At 49.3% G+C, this 23,299-nt stretch overlaps 2 protein-coding genes across 4 annotated transcripts in view; one reads left to right on the forward strand and one right to left on the reverse strand.

Moving 5' to 3' along the window:
* Sim2 (SIM bHLH transcription factor 2) overlaps positions 1-11,534 on the forward strand; it is a 42,290-nt gene extending 30,756 nt beyond the window's left edge. The window contains exons 8-11 of the mRNA XM_021185166.2: positions 5,647-5,794; positions 7,104-7,272; positions 7,669-8,077; positions 9,999-11,534. Of these exons, the coding sequence (XP_021040825.1) occupies positions 5,647-5,794; positions 7,104-7,272; positions 7,669-8,077; positions 9,999-10,393 (1,121 nt within the window). The 3' untranslated portion in view covers positions 10,394-11,534. The remainder of the gene's footprint in view (positions 1-5,646; positions 5,795-7,103; positions 7,273-7,668; positions 8,078-9,998) is intronic.
* A 2,164-nt stretch (positions 11,535-13,698) lies between these two features.
* The window catches only part of Hlcs (holocarboxylase synthetase), a 182,425-nt gene continuing 172,824 nt past the window's right edge, over positions 13,699-23,299 (reverse strand). For all 3 annotated transcript variants that reach the window (XM_029470266.1, XM_029470265.1, XM_021185502.2), the window contains exons 8-11: positions 21,723-21,883; positions 19,188-19,302; positions 17,542-17,755; positions 13,699-16,476 (exon numbers count right to left, since the gene is read on the reverse strand). In XM_029470266.1, the coding sequence (XP_029326126.1) occupies positions 16,305-16,476; positions 17,542-17,755; positions 19,188-19,302; positions 21,723-21,883 (662 nt within the window). In that variant the 3' untranslated portion in view covers positions 13,699-16,304. The remainder of the gene's footprint in view (positions 16,477-17,541; positions 17,756-19,187; positions 19,303-21,722; positions 21,884-23,299) is intronic.

Genomic DNA, 23,299 nt, shown 5'->3' on the forward strand with positions numbered 1-23,299 from the left:
AAATAGACTACTAACCAGTGAGAGAGATCTCTATCTTCATTTTACTTTTAAGGATACTGAGGTTCAGAGACAGTGATGCACTTGCCTGTGGCCAACCCTCAGCAGAGTTGAGTCTTGCTCCACTGGGGTGCCAGAGACACCTTCTGTTCTAGCACAGGGGGCAGGATTTGATTTACCCATGGAGGCAGTTTCAGGACCTCAGGGTTTGGAGACGGGTGTGTCAAAAAATGGCACTTTTCTTCAGGAATACAGAGAATAATTTGGGTGGAATGAAATATCTTGTCCTTCTGCCCTCCAGCCCCTTCAGGCCCACAGAAGGTCTCAGGTACTTATAGGATGAAGATGCTTGGGCAAGCTGGGAGCTTCCAGGTATGGCCTGGGTCATGTCCTGGGTCAGCTAAAGATGTTAGAGGACATTTGCTGGTGTCCCTGGAGGTGGCTGGCAAATCCAGGGGCTACACTGTCCTCTTGGCTATGCGGTGTGACCAGTGATGGTGACTAGGATAACATTTGGACTGTTCTCCTTTCTCTAAGTTCACAGAGAGCCCTGCCATGACCAGATTCCTGGCCCCTTGGCACACAGAGATGAGGAGTTAGAAACTGTGTGTGTGTTTGTGTGTGTGTGTGTGTTTATGCACATATGTAAAGTTATATATGCACAGGTGTGTGTATGAGTGTGAAAGCCAGGGGTCTCATAGGAAGTTTGCTATCTTCACATATTGACCAGGATCAGAGGGAACTCTGACAGGAGTTGTCTGTTGGTAACACAGAATCACAGGCCCTGGGTTCCAGTCCCAATAGGATCAGAAGTTAAAGGCATTGTTTTTTCTTCTTTTTTTTTTTTGTCTTTTGTCTTTCTCTCTTTCTCTTTCTTCCTTTCTTCCTCTCTTCCTCTCTTTCTTTCTTTCTTCCTTTCTCTCTTTCTTTCCTTCCTTCCTTTCCTTTCTCTTTCTTCCTTCCTTTCTTTCTTTCTTTCTTTCTTCCTTCCTTCCTTCCTTCCTTCCTTCTCTCTCTCTCTCTCTCTCTCTCTCTCTCTCTCTCTCTCTCTCTCTCTTTCTTTTGTGCATGAGAGAGAGACAGACAGACAGACAGATAGAGACGGTCTTACTGTGTTGGCTGTCCTGGAACTCACAAATGGCCTTGAACTCAGAAATCTGCCTGGCCCTGTCTCTGATGCTAGGATTAAAGGTCTATGACTCCCAGGAAGGCACCCTGATCTATACAGAGAGTTTGGATCTCTTGGGATACATGAGACCGTGTCTCAAAAGGAAAGTATAGGAACCTCACTGGCTGCTGCCTTCCCCACTGGCCCTCAGTCCTGGGGTGCTCTGGGACCGAGTGGGAGCCGTATGCCTCTGAGTTAATGGGGTAAAAGAGGAAAAATTGGCCAGCCCTTCTACATGGCAGTCCCCGTCGTTCTCAGCTAGGAACCGCTTGTGAGTGACATTAATCCCCTGACTCATTCCATGTCTGGTGAGAGCGTGCTTTGCTTAGTCGAGATCTCCAGCAAGCAGGAGAGCAGGTGCCTGCAGCTGGAAGCAGCCACCAGAGCCCCCGAGCCCCAGAGCCCCCGAGCCCCAGAGCCCCCGAGCCCCAGAGCCCCAGAGCCCCCGAGCTCCAGAGCCCCAGAGCCCCCGAGCCCCCGAGCCCCCGAGCTCCAGAGCTCCAGAGCCCCCGAGCCCCAGAGTCCCCGAGCTCCAGAGCTCCAGAGCCCCCGAGCCCCAGAGCCCCCGAGCTCCAGAGCTCCAGAGCCCCCGAGCCCCAGAGCCCCCGAGCCCCAGAGCCCCCGAGCCCCAGAGCCCCAGAGCCCCCTTCTCAGTCCCTCCTCAGGCTCCTCTGCTTGGCTGCTGTTCAGCTGTGCCCCAGTCTCCTGTACACAGAAGCCTCTCCTTCCCTGTCTGAGGTTCCCATTGACTACCAGCCATGACCTCATGGCTATCCTCGCAGCTCCTGCTCTATGAAAGGAGCTGAGCCACCCCCACCCCCACCCTCACCCCAGCCCGGTGCCCAAGGCTGTTGTCTCTCCTCTCACAGGAGCACCTCACTGTGTTTGGCTCCTTAGAACCCCACAGAAGTGACATAACTGCTTTCTTGAGGACCTTGCTGTTCATGATGTTTAGATGTTCTGGGGCGGCCACAGCCAACCACTGCACAGCCCAAATAGCTCTTGCAAGAGGCTTTCACTTCTCTACAGTTGTGAGGCACAGGTCCTGTTCAAGATGTCAGCACGGTCCCTCCTCTCCTCAGTATCTTCTCGGTGCTCTCAAGTGCTCAGTCGTCCGTGTGTCTGCTCCCATGCTCCATGGCCCCATTATCTTATAAAGACATTGGTCGTAACGGGTCAGGGCCCATGCCTTGTGCCACCATATTTACCTCTATAAAGTCTCTGTTTCCAAAAAGTCTTGTTCTGTGGTGCTAGGGGTGAGAGTTTCAGCTCTCTGTTTGGATGGCACAGTTCAGCCTGTAGCAGGGATGTTCTTCACACCTCTGATCCTACTTCGGCTGTAGGTGCAGGCCTTTGTGTAACTTGGTAGGAAAACTCCATTTCATGAAGATATCACTCCCTATGATGTCATGGAGATGGGGGAAGCACGGGGTCAAGGAAGCACTGTAAATACCTTACTCTACGGCTTTGTCCGTGTTCACAGAGGAGATCCCACCCTGGCCAAGCAAATGTACTGAGAAGCCAGAATTAATCCTGAGCAGAAAGGAGTAGGTAAAAATGGGTGTCACACAGCAGGGGCAGAGGGATGGCTGTCACACAGTAGGGTCAGAGGGATGGCTGTCACACAGTAGGGTCAGAGGGATGGCTGTCACACAGTAGGGTCAGAGGGATGGNGTCACACAGTAGGGTCAGAGGGATGGCTGTCACACAGTAGGGTCAGAGGGATGGCTGTCACACAGTAGGGTCAGAGGGATGGCTGTCACACAGTAAGGTTAGAGGGATGGCTCTCACACAGTAGGCCTAGAGGGATAGTTGTCACACAGTAGGGTCAGAGGGATGGCTGTCACACAGTAGGGTCAGAGGGATGGCTGTCACACAGTAGGGCTAGAGGGATGGCTCTCACACAGTAGGGCTAGAGGGATGGTTGTCACACAGTAGGGTTAGAGGGATGGCTGTCACACAGTAGGGTCACAGGGATGGCTGTTACACAGTAGGGTCAGAGGGATGGCTATTACATGGCAAGATTACTTGCATGCTCTCCACAGATGTTCCTAAAGGCTTGGAGCCTTGAGTAAGCTGCATTTCTGCTTCCCAACCTCCCAGACAAAACACTTTCCCATGTTAAAACAAAATACCCGATTGTTCGCTCTAATTAGAAACTCTCTCTTTGCTAGAACTTTGGAAGATGAGAAGCCGGTCAGATAAGAGTGCTTGTGTGTGGAGCCTCATCTGTCAGCCAGGGTTCCTCAACTGTATGTCAGGGACATATGAATGAGGAAAGATAGTAGAAGAAGATCGAAGTTTGAGCGGGTGTGTGCCCACAGGCCCGTTTGCTTAAGTTAGGGTTACACTTATTTCTGCCGCCTCTCCTCTTTCCTCGGTGTCCAGTCACCAATCGCAGTCAAGCATTTCGGTGTCTGCACAGAGCTCCTCAGTCTCAACCTTCACCCCTGGAGCATACAGGCCCTCCAAAGAAACTTTTGGTCTTTAAACAGAATTGCAGCGAATCTTCCCTGCACACTGGTCTGCTTACATCATGCGTAATTCCTGCATACCCTGACCCTCCAAGTGAGGTGCATGGCTCCAGGGAGCCACCAGCCAGACTGCTTTCTAGAGAGAGCTCTGAGTCACCTGCCACCAGGCCCAGGCTGGGCCCCCACCACCAATCAGCTGGCTGGCATTCCCTGCCACCCTTTTGAACCATTTTCTGTAGGTTTTAGAGTGTTTACAATGCAGCTGAAACCTTTATGTGACTGCCCAACACTGCCAGTCTTTCCAGAAGTGGCTGCTCTGTCTCCTTTATTCCTGCCCTTCCTCTTTTGGAGCCCGTGGTCACCCATGGGCTCTGGCCCTATGGATTTGCCTACTGTGAGCATCTCACATAAACGGACCCACACAGTCCCTTCCTTTCTTTCTAAGTGCCTGCTGGAGGGCACCTGCCTTTGAGCCAAGGAGTTGAGCGATCGCTCGTTCAGTGTTTGCTTTTATGGTTACTCTTTGGAGGTTTGTGCGTGTTCTTCTCGTGCACAGCTTTTCGGTCTGAGTGCTCTGAGTAACCGTTATGAAGTCTCTCTGTGTGTTTAAGTGTGTGTTCATGTGTGCACATGTGTGTGTGTGTCTGTGTCTGTGTCCTTCAGCACACGCTAGCTCCATCACAGCCTTAGCTCCTTCGGCCTTCTCCTCTGGTCTCTGCTCAGGTGGTTTCCGGTAGGGCCCCAGGCCCACCCTGCCTTGAAGATCAGGAAAGTTCTAGAGCATGAGCTTGTGTGTGTGTGTGTATGTGTGAGTGTATGTGTGTGTGTGTGTCTGTGTCTCTCTGTGTGTGTCTCTGTGTGTTTGTGTCTGTGTCTCTGTGTGTGTCTCTGTGTGTGTGAGTATATGTGTGTGTGTCTGTGTGAGTGTATGTGTGTGTATAAGTGTGTGTCTGTATGTCTGTGTATGTGTCTGTGTATGTGTCGCTGTGTGTGTGTCTGTATGTGTGTGTGTATGTGTCTCTATGTGTCTCTCTCTCTGTGTGTCTCTGTGTGTATGTGTCTGTGTGTCTCTCTCTGTGTGTCTGTGTGTCTGTCTGTGTGAGTGTGTCTCTGCGTCTCTATGTCTCTCTATGTGTGTGTTTGTGTATGTGTGAGTGTATGTGTCTCTGTTTGTGTGTATGTGTGTAATAGCTGCCATGCTTTTGCTCAGCTCTCTGCTCTCCACTGGCCACCCGCAGCTCCTGGCATTTTCCTTTCTCCCAGGCTTCCCTTCATCTGCCTACCTGAGGTCTGCAAGGGGAGTAGTGACAGTTTATGGGCACCTAGTGGCTTTGGGGGACTGCTCTGCTGCCCAGAGTGTGCACCCATGCATAGAAGGTGGGCTCATGGGCCCAATTTTCAGGAGCTGTGTCACCAAGTGGAAGGCTTTCTTACACAAGCAACACAGGAAATTAACAGCCCGAGAGAAAAACAAGTAATTGGGAAGAAAATATAAACGGCACTTGAGGAGGGAGCGCGGGTTCTCTGAACACACACGGCCCTGCAGATGGCAAATGTCATGCCAATCTGACGCTTGGTCAGATGCACTAAAATTAGAGCTCTGTTTAAACAACTAAGTCCCTCTGCCCATTAAAGGTTGGGGGGATTAAAACATAATTGGGAGCACTTGGATACTAAAAAGTTAATCAGGTCTTTCCACTCTGTAGGTACTGGTGCTTTCCTCCTGTGAAAGTAGAGACTGTTAAGTCAGGGCTCTTAACAAGAGGGGAGGGACCACTCCAGGGACTGTGCAAAGTTGTAGGTGACATTTCTTCGTGTGTGTGTGTGTGTGTGTGTGTGTGTGTGTGTGTGTGTGTGTGTTGTACACTCACACATGTGCAAGTTTGTATGGTGAAAGCCCACCCACTCTGTTAAGAGTCCTTCCTTTGCCCTGGAAGGCTCTGTGTGTGTCAGGGGGTATGACAGGACCTTCAGAGCTCCAGGATTCATGTCACCTTGTGCTTACAGTGCTCGTGAAGGGCCAGGTCACCACCAAATACTACCGGCTGCTGTCCAAGCTGGGCGGCTGGGTCTGGGTGCAGAGCTACGCCACTGTGGTGCACAACAGCCGCTCCTCCCGGCCTCACTGCATCGTGAGTGTCAATTATGTTCTCACGTAAGTCAGCCGCATTTGTTTCTCTCCTTGCTCTCTCTTCCGTCCCTGTCATAATGCTCCAAGAAGTGTCCCCTCCCATTCCTCATTCTCTGGACGGTTTGCCTCCCTTTTTGTTTTACATTCTGTTTATAATCTGGTAGATCGGGAGCTCCCAACCACTAACGTGTGCCAGGGAGTGGCAGCAAGGATGATGGGGGAGCCTCGCAGGATTATAGCTTATTAGATCCTGGGACTGAGCCCGAGAGAGGGGCCCAGGAAGGGACAGAGTGCAGAGAGGGCGGGTATATGTCCTGTGTCAGTCACATACATCTATCTGTGCTTCTGCCCTCAGGGACAGGCGCTCTCTCCCATTTTTCTGTCTTCTCACATATTCTGTTACCAGTGTAGTCGAATATTTGGTGCCTGGAAGACCCCAGATTTTACTGAAAAAAAAATGTTTTGGAACACAGTCATATCATTGGTTGATGCTAGCTTCTATCTCACGACTCCCCCCATCAGCCTCCCAAGTACTGGGATTTCAGGAATAAGCCACCAAAAGACTCAGATGCAGTTATGTGTAAGTCCACTAGAAGTCACAGGCAAACCTTCCTGGAACACGGCTCAGCGTGAGCAGCGATGGTATACTTGACTCTCAGCCCTAGCTTCTGCCAATGAAGGGCCCTCCTTTGCATCCTGAGCACTGAGGATTCAGACCCCAAGTTCTTTCACAGAGCGATCACCAGGCTACTATGCGTTTTAGGAGGAATGATCTGGCAAAACCACCGGGGAGAAAATGCCTCTGTTCTTTCATTACACTAGCCAGGCCTGGCAGCATCTAGCAGTAACTCTCCCTTTGGGAATGTGACGTTGCCAAGTTGAGTCTGCAGGCTCGACATGAGTCTGTGTGAAAGTAGGCAAGGCTAGGAGCTGGCTCCCCACAGGTCCATCCCACCAGGCTTCTGGATCCCCCAACAGAGAAGCCTCAGGCACACAAACCAGTAGAGGTCATGAGGGTCAAGGGGGTTGCTGCCTATGCCTTGTTAGCATGTCCACTCCTTGCCGTGGTCAAGAGCGGCCTTGGGTTGTGTATGTGAACTGAATGGGTTTGGAGAAAGCATATTACAATTCCCCCATTCTTGCCAAACAGTACTAACCTTGCTCAGAACTCATGGTCACCACACTGGAGCTGCTGATGGCCTCTGTCAGAACCATGTGTCCTTCCATAAGAGATGCTCTGGGACTGGAGGAGAAGCTTGCTCAGGGGTGCAGCTCTTCCTCCACGCATGAGAAAGTCACGCATGGGCATGACTTGCCCACTCTTGCCTTTCAGGGATGTTGAATACAAGGAACTTCAGCTGTCTCTGGACCAGGTATCCACCTCTAAGTCCCAGGAGTCCTGGAGAACCACCTTGTCTACCTCACAAGAAACTAGGAAATCAGCTAAACCCAAAAACACAAAGATGAAGACAAAGCTGAGAACCAACCCATATCCCCCACAGGTAACAAGCACACAGGGCAAGATAGCATCTCTCTGGAGACTCAGGACACCTGGGCATGAACTATGAACAAGGGATGTCCTTGCAGAGAGAGAAAAGGTCCCACAAACAGCTCGGAGGATAAATATATGCTACCTCACTTGGCTTATGGTAATATCAAAATGAAACTTCTCCTCTCAAAGTGTCATTAATAAGCTCTGGGAAGTGGGAAGTGGCAAGGGTCCACAACCATCTTGTGGTATGTGGTCATCTTGGAGAATAAATTCTTTCCACTCAGGGACTTTGCGGTAACACTAGGGTCAGGCCAGCCCCAGCACGAAGGGCTGGGCCCCTCAACCTCTGGTGGGACTAGGAGGTAGCTTACCCTTGGCCTCTCCTCTGTCTTCCCTTACCGTGCAGCAATACAGCTCCTTCCAAATGGACAAACTGGAGTGCAGCCAGGTGGGAAACTGGAGAACTAGTCCCCCCACAAATGCTGTGGCTCCCCCGGAACAGCAGCTCCATTCAGAAGCCAGCGACCTTTTATATGGGCCGCCCTACAGCCTCCCCTTCTCCTACCATTATGGACACTTCCCATTGGACTCTCACGTCTTCAGCAGCAAGAAGCCAGGATTGCCCGCCAAGTTCGGGCAGCCCCAAGGATCCCCGTGTGAGGTGGCACGCTTCTTCCTGAGCACACTGCCAGCCAGCAGCGAATGCCAGTGGCACTGTGCCAACTCTCTAGTGCCCAGCAGCTCATCGCCAGCTAAAAACCTTTCTGAGCCTTCTGTGAATGTTGCTCGGCATGGTCTTGTGCCAAACTATGAAGGTAGGTCCCATTTACACGAGGGGAAGGGCAGGGGTTCAGCCTCAGAAGCAGTGGGTGGTGGATGGAAAAAGAATCCTCATGCTTTGGGCAAACTGGCCTCTTCTGCTTCTAAGCAGGGATTACTGTGCTTCCTATTGCCCATCATGGTCTCGTGGGCGTGAGTTACATCTAACAAGAACACCGGAGATGGCATAAACAGCAGAGAGAAGCTGAGTGCCCAGTCCCCATATAAGTTCTGGCTTTATTCGTGACCTCACAAGGAGGCAAAAGTGATTTTCCAAACCAGCTCCCATGTTTGACCACATTCCAGCGGCATCCTTGAGGTGCCTTTTCGCCGTTCCTCAGAGTGAATGGCAGATGTTAGTTCTCTTCCCAGACCGGTTCTCAAACTACAGAAAACAAATGCAGAAATGGCCTTGGGGACAGAAGCCATGAACAGAGAACAATTGGCACCTTCAAGCCTCTGCTTTTCTCTGTGAAATGGGACCACAGCCTATGTAGGGAGCCTACTTGGCATACTCTAGATGCCTGCTAGTTCTGCAGGAACTGCTAATATGGGAGTAAATGTCACACTTGGATGCTATGGCTTAGGAAAAAGTATCACTAGCCTTTATAAAGTAGCTCCCTGAAGTGTGTGCCCCCCTCCCCAGATACAATCATGTCTCAGTGTGTGCCCTCACACTCCCATGTAACATAATCATCTCTCCTTCTCTCCTCTCTTTCCCTCACTTTGCCTCTCTGGCTTTGCTTTCTGTGCAAACTCTGAGGCTACGACTCCATATTGTGATCAGTCTACAGTTTGTGGCCAAATCTGAGCAGAGGGACAATTATGGGAGAAGTCGGGCCTTTGTGGACACAAGGAGAACATTGTTTTCAAAAGCAGACAATTTAGAAGAGACCCACCAGCCACTGGGGCCCGCCCGCCTTGGCGCCAGCCTGGCCCCGCAGCTATGATCCCACCCTTGAGATGGTTGGATCCCCAACACTCATCTGTGCAAGGGTCCTTCACAGTCAAGGAAAGAAAAGGGGAAAGACCCTGCAAACATCCGTGTGAGCCAGACTTATTTCTCTGTATCTGAGGACTGTCCAATGATATAACACACAGAATCCCGCTTTTATTACTATTTTAAAGCAAAAATGGTTGGCAGCCGCCTGCTTGTCACATTTGATAAGACGGGCCTCAGGGAAGGACTGAAGGTGCTAATTTGAGGCAATTTGTGACCAACTTACTAGTCTTTGGTATTAAAGGAAAACAACGGCCTCATGGGAAAGCTCGGGGGAGTTACTTGAATGGGCACAGTTAATACTTTTAATTATGGGCCTACTAAACAGCACAGGGTGGTTGCCACCCACCCCCACTGTATTGAGAGATTAGTAAAACGGGTAGACTTGGTGCTGTAAAGAAGGGTTGCTTGGCTTGGATTCTGCGGCTGTCCACTAGCTCCACGTGGCTTAAAGCATCTTTTAATATTGATGACACACTGGAGTATTTGGATCTGTTGGTTAAGCGTGTTACTCAGAATGAATCCCACCTGTTCCTCTAAAGCTCCCAGCACGTTTCCAACAATGTGCGCTGGCCTGAAATGCACAAGGGGTGGCACGGACCAACGGAGGAGGACTAAAGATGGAGGGCGCGTGTGGTAGTGTGTGATGGAGGATCCCATGACTCTGTGCGTGATGGAGCAGGACCACGTCGCTCTACACGTGTGTGGGCGCGTGTAGCTCAATGCAGGACCGAGGAGGACCCTGTGGCTTTCTGTGAACGATTGAGGGCACGAGCGTCTCTGTGCAAGGCCACCGGCGTCTGTGGCTGGGCAGGGTTGAGGGTGCGTGTGGCTCAGTGCAGAGCAGAGGATGGACACGTTTCTGAGTGGGCGGCTTCCTTCCCTACAGTCCTCTCACTTGTCTCTTGTCCCCGCAGCGCCCTCCGCAGCCGCGCGCAGGTTCGGCGAGGACCCCGCGCCCCCAAGCTTCCCGAGCTGCGGCCACTACCGCGAGGAGCCAGCGCTGGGCCCTACCAAGGCGCCTCGCCAGGCGTCCCGGGACGCAGCCCGGCTGGCGCTGGCCCGAGCGCCCCCGGAGTGCTGCGCGCCGCCCGCCCCCGAGCCGCAGGCGCCGGCGCAGTTGCCCTTCGTGCTGCTCAACTACCACCGCGTGCTGGCGCGCCGCGGGCCTCTAGGGAGCGCTGCGCCCGGAGCCCCCGAGGCGGCCGGCTCGCTGCGGCCCCGACACCCCGGCCCGGTCGCCGCCTCTGCGCCCAGTGCGCCCCGGCCGCATTACCTGGGCGCCTCGGTCATCATCACCAACGGCAGGTGACCCGCCAGGGCCAGTCCCGCTCGGCAGGGCGGCCCTCAGGGAGAAGCCATAGGCCAGGCCTTCTCTGGTTCCCTTTTCACCCCCAAGGTCCAGCAGATGGAGGGGCGAACTGTATATGCACGATATAAATTAATTTATACAGAGACAACTATTTTAATAGAACTCCGCAGCCGACTTTTAGATTTTTACCGTAGATGCTGGTGTAGAGGGTTGGGACGCAGTTGGAAAATGGGGAGAAGGGACTGCCCATCCCTGTCCAAGGGCCGGTTTTCATGGGGCTGAGCATCCAGGTGTCAATCTGTGACCTCAACCTACCATCTCCAGGGATCTTGGTTTCCTCACCATGAAGCCAATCAAGCCGAGGTCCAATAATGGGAATTCAAGACATTGCATACAGCTTGGCAGACGGATGCCACTTTAAGACCCTCACTCCGCGCCCCCCGCACCCCTCCCCCCCCCCCGCCGTGGTCCTCTGTTCCCGAGGGGTACAGACAGGGTGGAAAGTCCCTTCAGAGTCCTTTTGGACACTTGTAAACGCAGGATGTTATCCTTGTAAGTCCCACGAGCAGACAACAGTTTCTGCTGTCTTTGAACTCATGCATCTCATTTTTAAATTTAATCCTTTTAAAAATACAAAAGCCAACAAGGCGAGGCTAAGGTGGCAGACATGCAAGCCTATTGTGTGCGTGCACACGGGTGTGCTTCCGAAGCACACTAACAAGCTCGTTCATAACCGAGCCCTTAGGAACTCTGGTTGACACAAGTTGCACCTTCAAAATATGAAGTAGGCATTAAATGCAAAAACGATCTATATAGCCAGGCATGTTAGAGAATGGCCCTGTCAAGCACCTCCCTGGCAACATCCCTCCAGCCCGCACAGATATGCTAGTCCTACGCTTGTGTTTGCTTGCAAGTAGGAACTCCTAAAGCTAGTTAAACTGCATGTGCAATACGGAAACCAGAACGGACTGCACCTTGTGGAAGAAAAACATGCTTAAGGGATGTATGTGTATACATTTAAGCGTTTTCTACATAGCAAGAGCTTCATACGAACATGTTGTGTGTAACAGGTGAATGGAGACCCTTTTTATAAACTTACCAGCAGTGTTTAAAAATAAACTTCCATTACTTTTGTTTCACATTTATGGTTTATTTATGGGTGTACGCATTTTTTCTTTTGGGGTCACTAGGGCTGGGGGTGTGACTCAGTGATCCTCTGCTTGCCTGGCAGGCAGGAGATGCTGGTTTGAACATGAGTATAGAAAGAAAGAGAGAAAATCACTATTCAAAAAATGTCTCATTGCTTTGACTTGGACATCTGCCCTGACCAATAAATATCTGCTTTGGTTGCCACCTTTCAATTTCTCTACACAGGAAATATTGCATCCATTTACTTTAAAACATGTAGATTACATGGGCCTGGCAGTGGTGGAGTATGCCTTTAATCTCAGCACGTGGGGGGCAGAGGCAGGAGGATCTCTGTGAGTTGCAGGACAGTCAGAGCTACACAGGGAAAGCCTGTATGGAAAAGCCAGCCAACCACAACAAAACCCCCCTTTACTTTAGGAAACTCTTCCCACCTATACAGAAAGGTTCCATATTAAAACAATACAAAATGAAAACAAAAAACCCACTGTTGGTATCAGGGCCTCTGAAACCTGTGACATCATAGGTGGGACCTGCACACCTGTTGTCAAGTCAACAGCCACCATATTCCCAGAATCCACGTGGCTCACCTTCCACCTTTACCTGTGATTACATTATTATCCAGATATAAAGAAAAGCCCCCTTGATCTCTCTTTCCCCCTTCTCTTTCTACCGCCACCTTGCCCCTCTCTCTCCCAATAAACCTCACATGGCACTGTTTGGCCTGCGTGGTCCTTCAGAAACCGTGTGACGGTCAAGATCATAACACCCACCACTAATCCATCTAGAATCAATGGCCTGGAGAACTCTCAAAGTGTAAACTTCAGCCTGCTTTCTGTGTCACTTAGTGAGGACCCTGTTTATTCCCTATAGCGTTGGCAAGGTTAGGACCAACAATGTATGTGGAAGGTACTGGGTCATGGGATAGTGGCTCTTAGCACTCGATGCTCTCAGTGTCTGCACATGACAAGCCAAGCTTTTATGCTCACGAGTCTCATGGTTCTTGGAAGGTCTATGTTTGATCTGTGGGCATTAGCACCAACATTTTTCAATAAAGTTCCACTTATCTGCTCTTGCGCCAAGCTGTATCCACAAGGCACAAACCCTGAAGGAGGTTATTGGGAAAGGTTTTTAGCGTGTGTGTATGGGCGGGGGGTGGGGGGATGACCCTGTTGTAGATTTACAAATGATAGTATAAACAAATATAAGGGAGTCTGTGTGTTCCTAAAAATTAAAATGTCTATTAGTAAACATTTCCTTATTTGGATAAACCACCAGTTTTCATAGTCGACAATAGGAAGGACGATTCCTCAGAGAGCTAAACTGGCTTCCAGAGGTTATGGACTCAGACAAGGTTGCCAAGCAGTTACCATGGCAACCTAATACTGTTATCCTCATCCCCAAGGTTCTGCCCTGGTGTCTTTTCTCAACTCTGTGAAGCTTTAATAATGATGTGCTTTCTTTCACAAAACAACAACAACAACAGCAACAACATCATCATCATTACTGTGGGCCCTACCAAAGATGGAGCATGTTGACACAAATGCCAGATCAAATGGACTTGATGCCTAAGCCAATTCAAGCCTTTGGCCCTGCACAGGGCCTCCCAGGGAAAGGAATTCCTTTATGTTCTTGGAAGCCCCTTTCTAGAAAAGCCATTCCACTCATACCTCTGCAGAGACAGGAAGGGGTGGAAGGGCCTGGTTCCCCACCCTGCCCCCACTCCCTTCACCCTTTCAGAAGCCCAGGCCTTCCAGCAAAGCAGTTCTGGCAGCCTATGGGTTTTCTGCAGCACATGATGCAGGCTGATCCCAAACCCAGGCAAGATACATACCATTAAAACCCTCAGGACGAAAGTATCTTTAATGAAGGTTGATCAGTTCTCACAGCGGAAACACCCGTAAAGAACAGAGTCGCCGAGCGCTTGTTTTGGTTAAAAGATTTGGTTGTACTTAGAGCCTTTGTGAACTTTTTTTCCCCACTAGTAAGATCTCCTTTCTGCCAAAAATACATAAAAACTCACAAAGTACCAGGTTCCTGAATTCTTACACGTGATCTTTGTTATAAAAGCATGTTTAAATATCAAATAAAAACAGTGTAATCAGAAGCTACTGGCCATTCTCAATGAGCCCAGGGTTAAAGCAAGAATGGACTGCAGCCACAGTGAAAATCCTAAGTTTATTTTGGTAGAATTACTTTATAGGCATGGGTTTATAGTAATCCTTTTCAGAGATGATTCTTTGAAAAGCTAAAAAATAAAAAAAAGTAGCAAAGGTTTACATTTTTGTTTATTTCAAAAATGCATAGAGATGAACTAGGAATGAGGTTGCTGGCATGTCAGGGTAGCAAAGCCCCTCACTGCTTCAGCTGAGCTGTGTGAGACCCGGTGTTTGCTTACCTGTGCCTTCCAACACCCAGGGGTAGATATGCAAGCAGGGTTACACTGGGAGTAACCTGCTCTACGGCAAATACAGAGTCGGGGTTAGGTGGCCACGTCTCCAGATTAGGAGGCAGCAAAGTTAGGAGACTTGTAAAGTTCCTGGAGATCCCGGGACGCTGAGTGTGTGAATACCCTCGCATGTGGCGGGTACAGTGGCAGCCTTCACACGCCCCATCGGCAGAATGCTCTCTACGATGTGGAATCTGAAGTCTTTGGTTCATGTGAGGCCAAGTCAGGCCAGTGGGGAATGCAGCATGTGCTTCAGGCTATGTTGTCTCTCCAGACAAGGAGTGTCCTGTTTGCATACGCAAGAATACCCCAAACAGTGTAACTACCCCAGGGCCAATCAGCATGCCCAGAACATCTCTGTCTGCTCTGACATGACCACACTTCATTAGTTTTAACTTACAGAAAGGAAATTAAATGATAACATTTTTTTCCCCAAAGTAGAACTATCCAGAATAGGCCTCCAGCTTAAAATAAAACATAGCATGTTTTTCATTAAATAATCCCCCATAGAAATTTCGAATGTAATGATGGCGGTCCTGAGAGATGAACAGCCTTCTATTACAAAGTCTGAGAAATGAACCTTTGCAACAGCCAGCTTGGAGATCTTCGTTCTTGATGATATTTTACAGACGCTCTTTCTCTCTCTCTCTCTCTCTCTCTCTCTCTCTCTCTCTCTCTCTCAGGCCTGTCATTTTATAATTTGGGGTGACGTACAGTTTTATTTAAACTCGCATGAATTTTAAAAAATATCGGAACTAAATTTTATATATGTATCTTTTTCTTTTTTTGAGAAAAATGTTAATCAAAGTCTTATTTGCAAGAAAAGTTTCTTTAAAGTTCTTTTAGAGTCACAGTCTCTCAAACACGCATCAGGTTGGTATAGTTCACCCTGTATTTTTTTTTTTTTTTTTTTGCTTCAAATGGGGCTGTCTCTGCTAGCCTGAGGGTGGATGGATTTCTATACTGAAAACCTCTGGTTTCTGGAGTTGGCCTGACTACAGAAGCTGGATAAAGATGGTACTCGTTTATGACGAGGATCTTGTTCAAAGCTAAGCGATCTGTTCCGTCGTTTCCTTTCCACCCACTTCAGTGGAAGTGGCAGGAAGCAGGAGGGCAGACAGGAACTGGTTCTTTCAGGCTGGGCAGCGATGGGTATGATTCACAAGCTCCACAAAGATGGGAGGTACACGGGAAAGCACGGAGCACATCTGGAAACGCAAACCCAGAAAGGCTTCCTCTCCTTTGTTCTTCCACGGAGACTTTTAGCACATCAAGTTTTGAACATCTCCTTTTAAAGACACACACACACACACACACACACACACGCAAAATCAGGCATGCTCTGCACGCACATACATCTCTCCAAACTGATGGCATTTTTGTGTCAGTCTCTCTCTCTCAATCCTGACATTATGAAATCGGGGGCAGAAAGTCATGACTTACAATACAGTGCTGCACTCAGCCCTGCTTGAGGACACAGGCTTATGGGGATGTGCCATTCTAACAGAGCCTGATCAGCTTAAAAGCTCCAAGATTCCTCCCTTGTGTGGGCAAGAGGGTGAGCCCACGTCTCCACCAGCCTGGGCAAGCCTCTGTCTCTAAGGAAGCCGCCATCATGGCTTAAACATCTAAAACCTGACACATCTGACCCTGGAAAGGAGATAACGCTGGTTAGCAGCGTTTCTGTGGCCATCCTTCAGTCCTGTGTTCCAGGCTACTACAAGAAGCCCAACTTGACAAAGGAAACCAGCAACAACCCTACGTGCAGGCCAACACTTGTGTGTTCTGGGACAGCAGTGAGCATGCCCCTGAGCTGTGGGCGTTCACTGTTTTAACAGCAGAGGGCTAAGGGCCTTCACTCCTTGGGATATATTTGTACTATCTCAGCGCTATTCCCAACCCCTTGCTTCTCATTTCCCTCCCAGTACACACAAATCCAAGCCCACGTGGGGAAGAGCACTTCTATACCTCACAAGGCAAACTAAACTCCTAGGCTAAACTGACCCTTCTTCGCCTGTCAGTCAATCCTCACCAGATGCACCTTCAAACACCCAGTAAAACCACATATATATGTCCCAAATCCCGGGGTGGGGAGAGGGTGGGGGCAGGGAACCCACAACCTGAAGAATTAACAACTGGCCTCTAACTCTGCATTAGCTTCCCAGGCCCTAGGCAGGCAGAGACAACAGTTATGCAAGCGGAGTGCGCCTGCTCAGAGCTCCCAGGAGATCCCAGGAGCAGCTTCCCTGTTGCAGCTTGCTGCTGCTGCTCCAGCAGCAGCAGCAGATCCAAGCTGTCTGGGGACATAAGACGATGTTACTGTCGCTTGGGCACGATGAGGTTTCTCAGCATGTCGAAGGAGTTGCCGTCTGGATGCACCGTCACAACCCCACCATCCTCTTGGTGGACCTGCAGGAACCCGGAGTCATCAAGGCCCACAATAGATGCCTGTGGCCCCTCCGTGCTGCCCAGGCGGACTTGCTGACCACTGAAAATGAAGCACACCAACACTGGGGTCATGGGGGGTAACGGAAGGCTGGGACATCTTGCTCGGTGACTTTCCATTACAAGTGGACTAGGGTCCTGGCGACAGGCTAAGGCGACCTTGGACCTTCTTTGTCCCTGTGAAATGCCCTAATACTTACTCGGGCAGCCACGGGGCCGGGCTGGGGCTTCTGAGTACTGGATGACACTAATTCTGACCCCATTGCTGGTGATTTGTGCCTCCCCTCACCCAGTGCACTCTTAACTGGATGTGCTAAGAGACAGGAAAGTGGAGAGGAACGCCAGGAAGGCAGGGGAGATGAGAGGGGGGCACTGGGGGCCAATGAATATGGCCAAATTACGTTGTAAACATGTGAGATGTCATAACCCCAATTCATCACTTTTCCAATCAATCTGTGCCAGCTAAAATGGAGAAAGGAAAGAGTTTACTACATAGGGACAGGCAAGGTGGCTCAGTAGGTGAGGTGCCTGGTGACCTGGGTCCAAGGGTCCAATCCTTGGAACCCGTGTAAAAATGGGAAGAGGAACACTAACGCCATGAAGCTGTCCCGCCTTCTTGTAAGTTCATGTTGAAAGGCATGAGAGGTAGAGGCTCATCTGACACACTGTGGCTCTCACACCTCAGCTGTAGAGGATACTGGGAAGGAGTGTTAGCACATAGGGCTAGCCTCAGCCTCCTGAGTGCAGATTTATTATAGAGGATGCTGGGAAGGAGTGTTAGCACGTAGGGCTAGCCTCGGCCCCCTGAGTGTAGATTTATTAGATGCTGGGTGCAGGTGGGGCTGCCATTGTCCCATGGGGATCCCACTTTGAGATGAAGAAGGATCTACCTCTCAGACGTGCCTGCCTCCTCATAGGTCACACTAAAGTGATTTCAGTGTCACAGTCTTCCCAGCTCACCCTCCCAGGACCCTGGTCCCTCTTACTCCCGCTAGGCCGACTTAGGCTTTGTCATCAGTGTTAAGAAATCAACTATCAGACTGGAATGTTAAGAAACTCAAGTGCTAACTTTAAGGGATTTTAAAAGAACGAGGAGAGGGGCACTGACCCGTGCACCCAGTATTTATAGTAGAGGGGAAGAACGCCGTCGGGCCCTTGGCCCTGAAACCTGTGGAGCAGTTTCTCCAGCACGGTCACGGCCCTGGCTATGAGACAGTCCGCTCGCAGGGGCTTCAGGCCTGCCCCGTGCTGCTTATTGTGTTCTTCGATGAGGTCGTTGATACAAATGGTAGGATTACTGTTCGTCACATTGAATCCACAGCCTGGGGGAAAAAAACAATTTAAAATAAGCAGCTTGACATTATCAAGGATTCTCAACCCCCCTAATGCCGCGAGCCTTTAATCCAGTTTCTCACGCTGTGGTGACTTCCAACCATAGTTATTTTGTTGCTACTTCACAACTGTAATTCTGCTACTGTTATGAATCATAGTGCAAATATCTGGTACGCAGGGTATGTGATATGTGGCCCACAGAGGGGTCTCGACTAACAGGTTGGGAACCGCTGTTCTAGATAAAGGTACAGATCCTCCCAGCATTCATCCATTCAAAGTCTGAGGGAAGATAATGCTAGCAATTACCATCAACGTGGACTATGCTCTGATGCTAACCCTGAAACCTGTCCTTCTGGACTCCCCAACCGCCCAAAACTTTAAGACTATAACACAAGCCCCACACTCGGCCAATATCAGAGCGACGCCTGTCCTTTAGCTTCCCGAAGTGATCCACTGGCCTCAGTACCAGTGCATGCTGGGTAGAATCTGCACCTAGGACAGTTGCTCACTTAAATGAGGGGTGTGGAGCTTTAGGGGCATGGGGCGGCTGGCCGAGAAAACGCTGCCGGTTACAGCAGGATTGGAAACGTACGGCCTTGTGTTCTTCAGCTGGCACTGGAGACGCGATCCCACGGTTCTGTCTGTTGCTGACTTCTGAGTGACAGGTGGGCTCTCCTGGGAATTAGGGGAGCTTGGTGGTTGGATGCCAGGGTCCTAAAAACTTTTGAAACTGCCTGCAGCCTCCTCCTGGATGTGCAGAGGTGAAGTGGGCAGGGGCTGTATCTTACTTTGACTGGCGAGGGAGTTTTCGTTTAAGGGTGAGTTTCACAGCTAAGCACGCAAGGCCGGCTGCGGATGTAGTGTAGACACTGTTCCAGTTTCACGTCTGTTACTGTAGTAAATACCCCAGCAAGAAAGCAGAGGATGGTGCAGCCACACTGGGCTGGGCTTTCCTGCCTCAGTTAACATAATCAAGACAATTCCCCACAAAGACGTTCACCAACCTGATCTGGACGGCCCCTCGTCCAGACTCCCTCTCCAGCTGATTCTACAGGGGCCAAGTAGACAGTTAAGCTAATCGCCCCAGACATCACCCTATTGCTTATTATAAAATGGCAAAGGATTTGCTTCAGCCATTTCAAGTTCCGTGAGCAGCAGATGCGCTGAGAGACATCTGTTAGGTGTGATACCAATCTGGCACTTTCCACTGCCCCAGCCAGACAGGGGCTGCTGAGCCCTTGAAGTGCTCTCCGCTCATCCGGTCCTCTCTGTATCACCTCGCACTCTATAGTGGCAAGACTAGAAACATCCACCTCAAACCGACACTTGCTCTCCCAGATACAGGCATGCGCAGGAGGCATTTTAATTTTTGCTGTTTTGCTAATATTAAGAAATGCTGGAGGAAAAGTGTTAAGAACTTACCGATGAGGATATAAAATGTTTCTCCCATAAGTGTTGAATTAACCAGAACCCCACCGATCTTCATGAGATCGCTGTAGTAAATATCGTTGGGCCACTTCACTCGCAAGTTGATATCCTAAAGAAAATCTGCGTGTTAATTAAGCAATCGGCCACAGGGCATCAGACAATGAGACGGAAGATGAACAGAATAGTCTCGAAACTAACAGGGCAGGGAATGCGCCCTCTCCAGCTTCAGACAGCTGACCTCTCAACTGATATGTGGGGCATCATACGCTATTGTTTTAAATTTATTATATATATATATATATATATATATATACACACACACATACATATATATATATATATATATATACACACACACATACATATATATATATATATATATACACACACACATACATATATGTATATATTTATATATATATACATGTGTCTGTGTGCCTTTTGCAGGCCTGGAGCCATAAAGGCCAGAAGAGGGTTTGGATCCCCCTGGGACTGGGGTTACGGATAGTTGTGAACAGCCACGGAGGTGCTGGGAATCAAACCCAGCACACTGGAAGAACAGCCAGTGCTCTTCACTGCTGAGCCATCTGTCCAGCCCTGGGTTACACAGTATTAAAGTCCCTGCTGAAGGTGGAAAGTAAAACTCAGACAGCGCCCATTCAGCATCCGCTCAGCACACTCCCTTCTTGTCACGTCTCTCATTAAAACACCTTTTGCACAAAACAGCCCTGAGGCTCAGGTAGGAGGAGTGCAAATTTGAGAACATAAAGTTGAGGACAGTGGCTACCGGTCTCCAAGTGTGCGGACCGACCTTCCTGCTCTGGCCGAGGCACAGTACTGAGCCCTGTCTCCACACCGCACCGGCTGCATCCTGTGTTGGCTGCACTTCTTTCCTATTTAAATTTACATGGCTCCAGAGCTGTACCTCTTGCACCCAGGGTGGGTACTTAATACTATGCTACTGGACCTACTATTACACACCTGCTAGACAAGATGCGCTCACTGCTGCAATGACTGTCAGGAGGTAGTCACCCATTCTATGATTGCACTGGAGGCCTTTTTATTAGAAGAGAATTCATGACCAACACTGTAAACCTGACCCGAAACCCATGTCTCAGGCCCTGGTGTGTAGCCTATCACTGGTGCTTTACTAAAATGGTCACGTCGTCAGACTCTTGTCAAACTGGTTATGCTTATATATTTTTTAATTGAACTATTTTTAAATTATATTTAGCACAATATATATTTTATACCAATCATAAAAATGATAGACATGTTATTAAATGAACATAAATAGATAAAGTTTTTTGTTTGTTTATTTGATTGTTTTGTTTTTAGTAGAGCTTTAAAATCTTGGCTCTTACTGTGGTACAAACCCAAAATAAGAACAATTGTATGACACTGGAGTTCATTGTAATAAGGCTGAACTTCAATGTCCCTCACATCACCAAAGGATTTTACCTCCATAGTAGCTAAGCTAAGAGTTGACAGTTCTGCTGCGCCAAGGAATGAATTGTAGGAACCAATTATTTGGATGCAGATTTCCTGCTATGGTCAAAGCTGTTTGACTTGAGTGATTGTCGTCATTCTCAGCCCACAGGGAGCAGGTTACATTCATTTAAGAAATGGTGTGTGTATTAAGATGCTCGATCCATGAAGCCACTCATCAACTGTTTCAATGAACAATGCTTCTGCTTAGTTAGTTGGAGAAAATAAAATTGGGAGGGGGATGTGTTAAGGGAGGGCGGGGGAGCAGTTGGAGGTGATAAGATCAAAATACATCACATAAGGGTAAGATAAATGAATGAAAATAACTCCACTCAAAATGGAAGTCATCTTATACAGGACGTGCCATGGTGGACTCTCCTTCCCCTAACACAGTAAGCCAGAGTGAATCTTTTCTTCTAAAAGTTGCTATGGCCACGGTATCCTATTACAGCAACAGAAAAGCAACCAGGAATGGGGTAACCAGGAGTGGTTTATTTGGGCAAGGATAAGGATGCCAGCATGCCTGTCCTTGCAGTGCGGGAGACAGCATCAAAAGAACCTAGCTGTGAACTCCATCAGCCGCAGACTAAGAGCAGCTCTGCCCCTCGGACATGAGGGGAGAGGACAGAAGTTAGCTGGGTCCATAAAACAGCCCCCCTTTAAAACTGAAAACACACACAGCTCCCACCCAGCCCAACAGTCTAATACAATATGTTCATCAAGAGAAAAGAAAAGCTTGTCCTTACTAGGATGCTAAGAGACCTGGCAGACAGCCCCGGAAGAGATTCTGGAAAACACTCCGTGGAAGCAATTACCCACAGTAGCACTGTAAAAGGCAGGCATGCCAGGCGAGCACTCTACCCCTGAGCTGTGGCCCCACTCCAAATGGTGCCACATGCACTCTGGTGACGGCTTTGCCGATTGTGCAAACACATGCTACAGATGGAAAGGCTGAGCTGGGGGCTCCACAGGAAAGGGAAGGACAGTGAAGCCACACACACACCTCATACTCTGGGATAGACCGCATGAAGTCACACGTACCTCATACCCTGGGATAGACCGCACTGCCTCCACCACAGCCAAGGACATCAAATGCTGGACAAATGGAATCCTCTGTCCCAGTTGTGACCTCAGGGGGATGGAGACCAGCAGAGTGGAAAGGGCACAGCCCACAGGGCTCAGCCAGGCATTCGGGCCCCTTCCTGGAAGACAGGGTCTTTGAGAGAAGACTGCTTCCTATGTGGATACTCCCGGAGAACAATGTCCCACTTGAGCTTGCTTGTGCTTCATGACACGCCTTGATGTTCTAGGGATTCATGCGACAAGAGAAAAATGCTCTGGGGTCTGAAGAGAGCTTGGTGAGTAGAGTGCCTGCCACACAAGTGTGAGGGCCTGAGTTTCGTCTCCAGTACTCATATAAAAACCTGGTGTGTACTCAAAATCCTGTGTTGTGGAGATGGAGACAAGCAGGTCCCTGGGGTTCTCCGGCTGGAACAGCCTCTCTGAATCTATAAGCTCCAAGTCCCAAAAAAAGAGACACTGTCTAAATAAATAAATAAATAAATAAATAAATAAATAAATAAATAAGGTGGACAGCTCCCAGTGAACAATACCGAAGGCTGATTCCTGGTTTCCACATGGAGATATATACCATACCTGTACAAATATCTGCACACACATGTGCACGCACATACACACACACACACACACACCGCTGCTGCCAAAACATAATGAGGGTGACCCCTGAATTTTGTGCTTGGACAATTAATGTCTTACAGTGTCTGAATGCTGTGCTACCACATGGCCGGGCATGAGGGTGAAAATGGAAAAGTGCTTCTGGTAGTACTGGCTGTGTGGTCCATGGAAACCCAGAGCCGTGCCTTCAGTGGTAGCAGTGTGAAAGGTTTCGCACTGTTTTTGTGCTGGATTAAATCTGGAGCTCTGTGCATGCTAGGCAAGTCCCAGCCTGAGCTCCAGACTGAATGTTATCAAGCAATCCCCGGGGGCTGAAGAGATGGCTCAGTCTGTAAAGTACTTACAGCTCATGCCTGATGATCTGTAGCACCCACATAAAAGGACAGGCAAGAAACTGGGCAGACAGCTTGACAATAAAGTGGTTGTCACACAAGCATGAGGATACTTGGGGACAGAGGGAGGGGAAACCAGGTGCTGGCTAGATAGACTACTTAGAATTGTCAAACTCCAGGGTCATGGGACAACCCTGCCTCGATAAATAAACTGGAGAGTAACCAAGGTTCCTCCATGCACACGCACATACACAGAGCCAGTCATGGTAGCCTTTGCTGTAACCCAAGTGTGAAAGAGATACAGGTAGGCAGATGGGTTCTCGGGGGCTTTGTAGCCTGCTAGTCTAGCCTATCGGTGAGATCCAGGTTCAGTGACAGAAAGACATTTGATGACACTGACCTTTTGAATGTACACACTAGTGTACATACCAACACACATGTGCAATACACATAAATGCATGCTCATGTATCACAATACACACATGCATGTACACATACACATGCACATACACACATGTACACACATACATGTACGTACACACATGTACATATACCATCATGCACATACAAATATGCACACATATACATGTA

This window comes from Mus caroli, chromosome 16 (genome assembly GCF_900094665.2).
Source record: "Mus caroli chromosome 16, CAROLI_EIJ_v1.1, whole genome shotgun sequence".
Classification (NCBI taxonomy): Eukaryota; Metazoa; Chordata; class Mammalia; order Rodentia; family Muridae; genus Mus; species Mus caroli.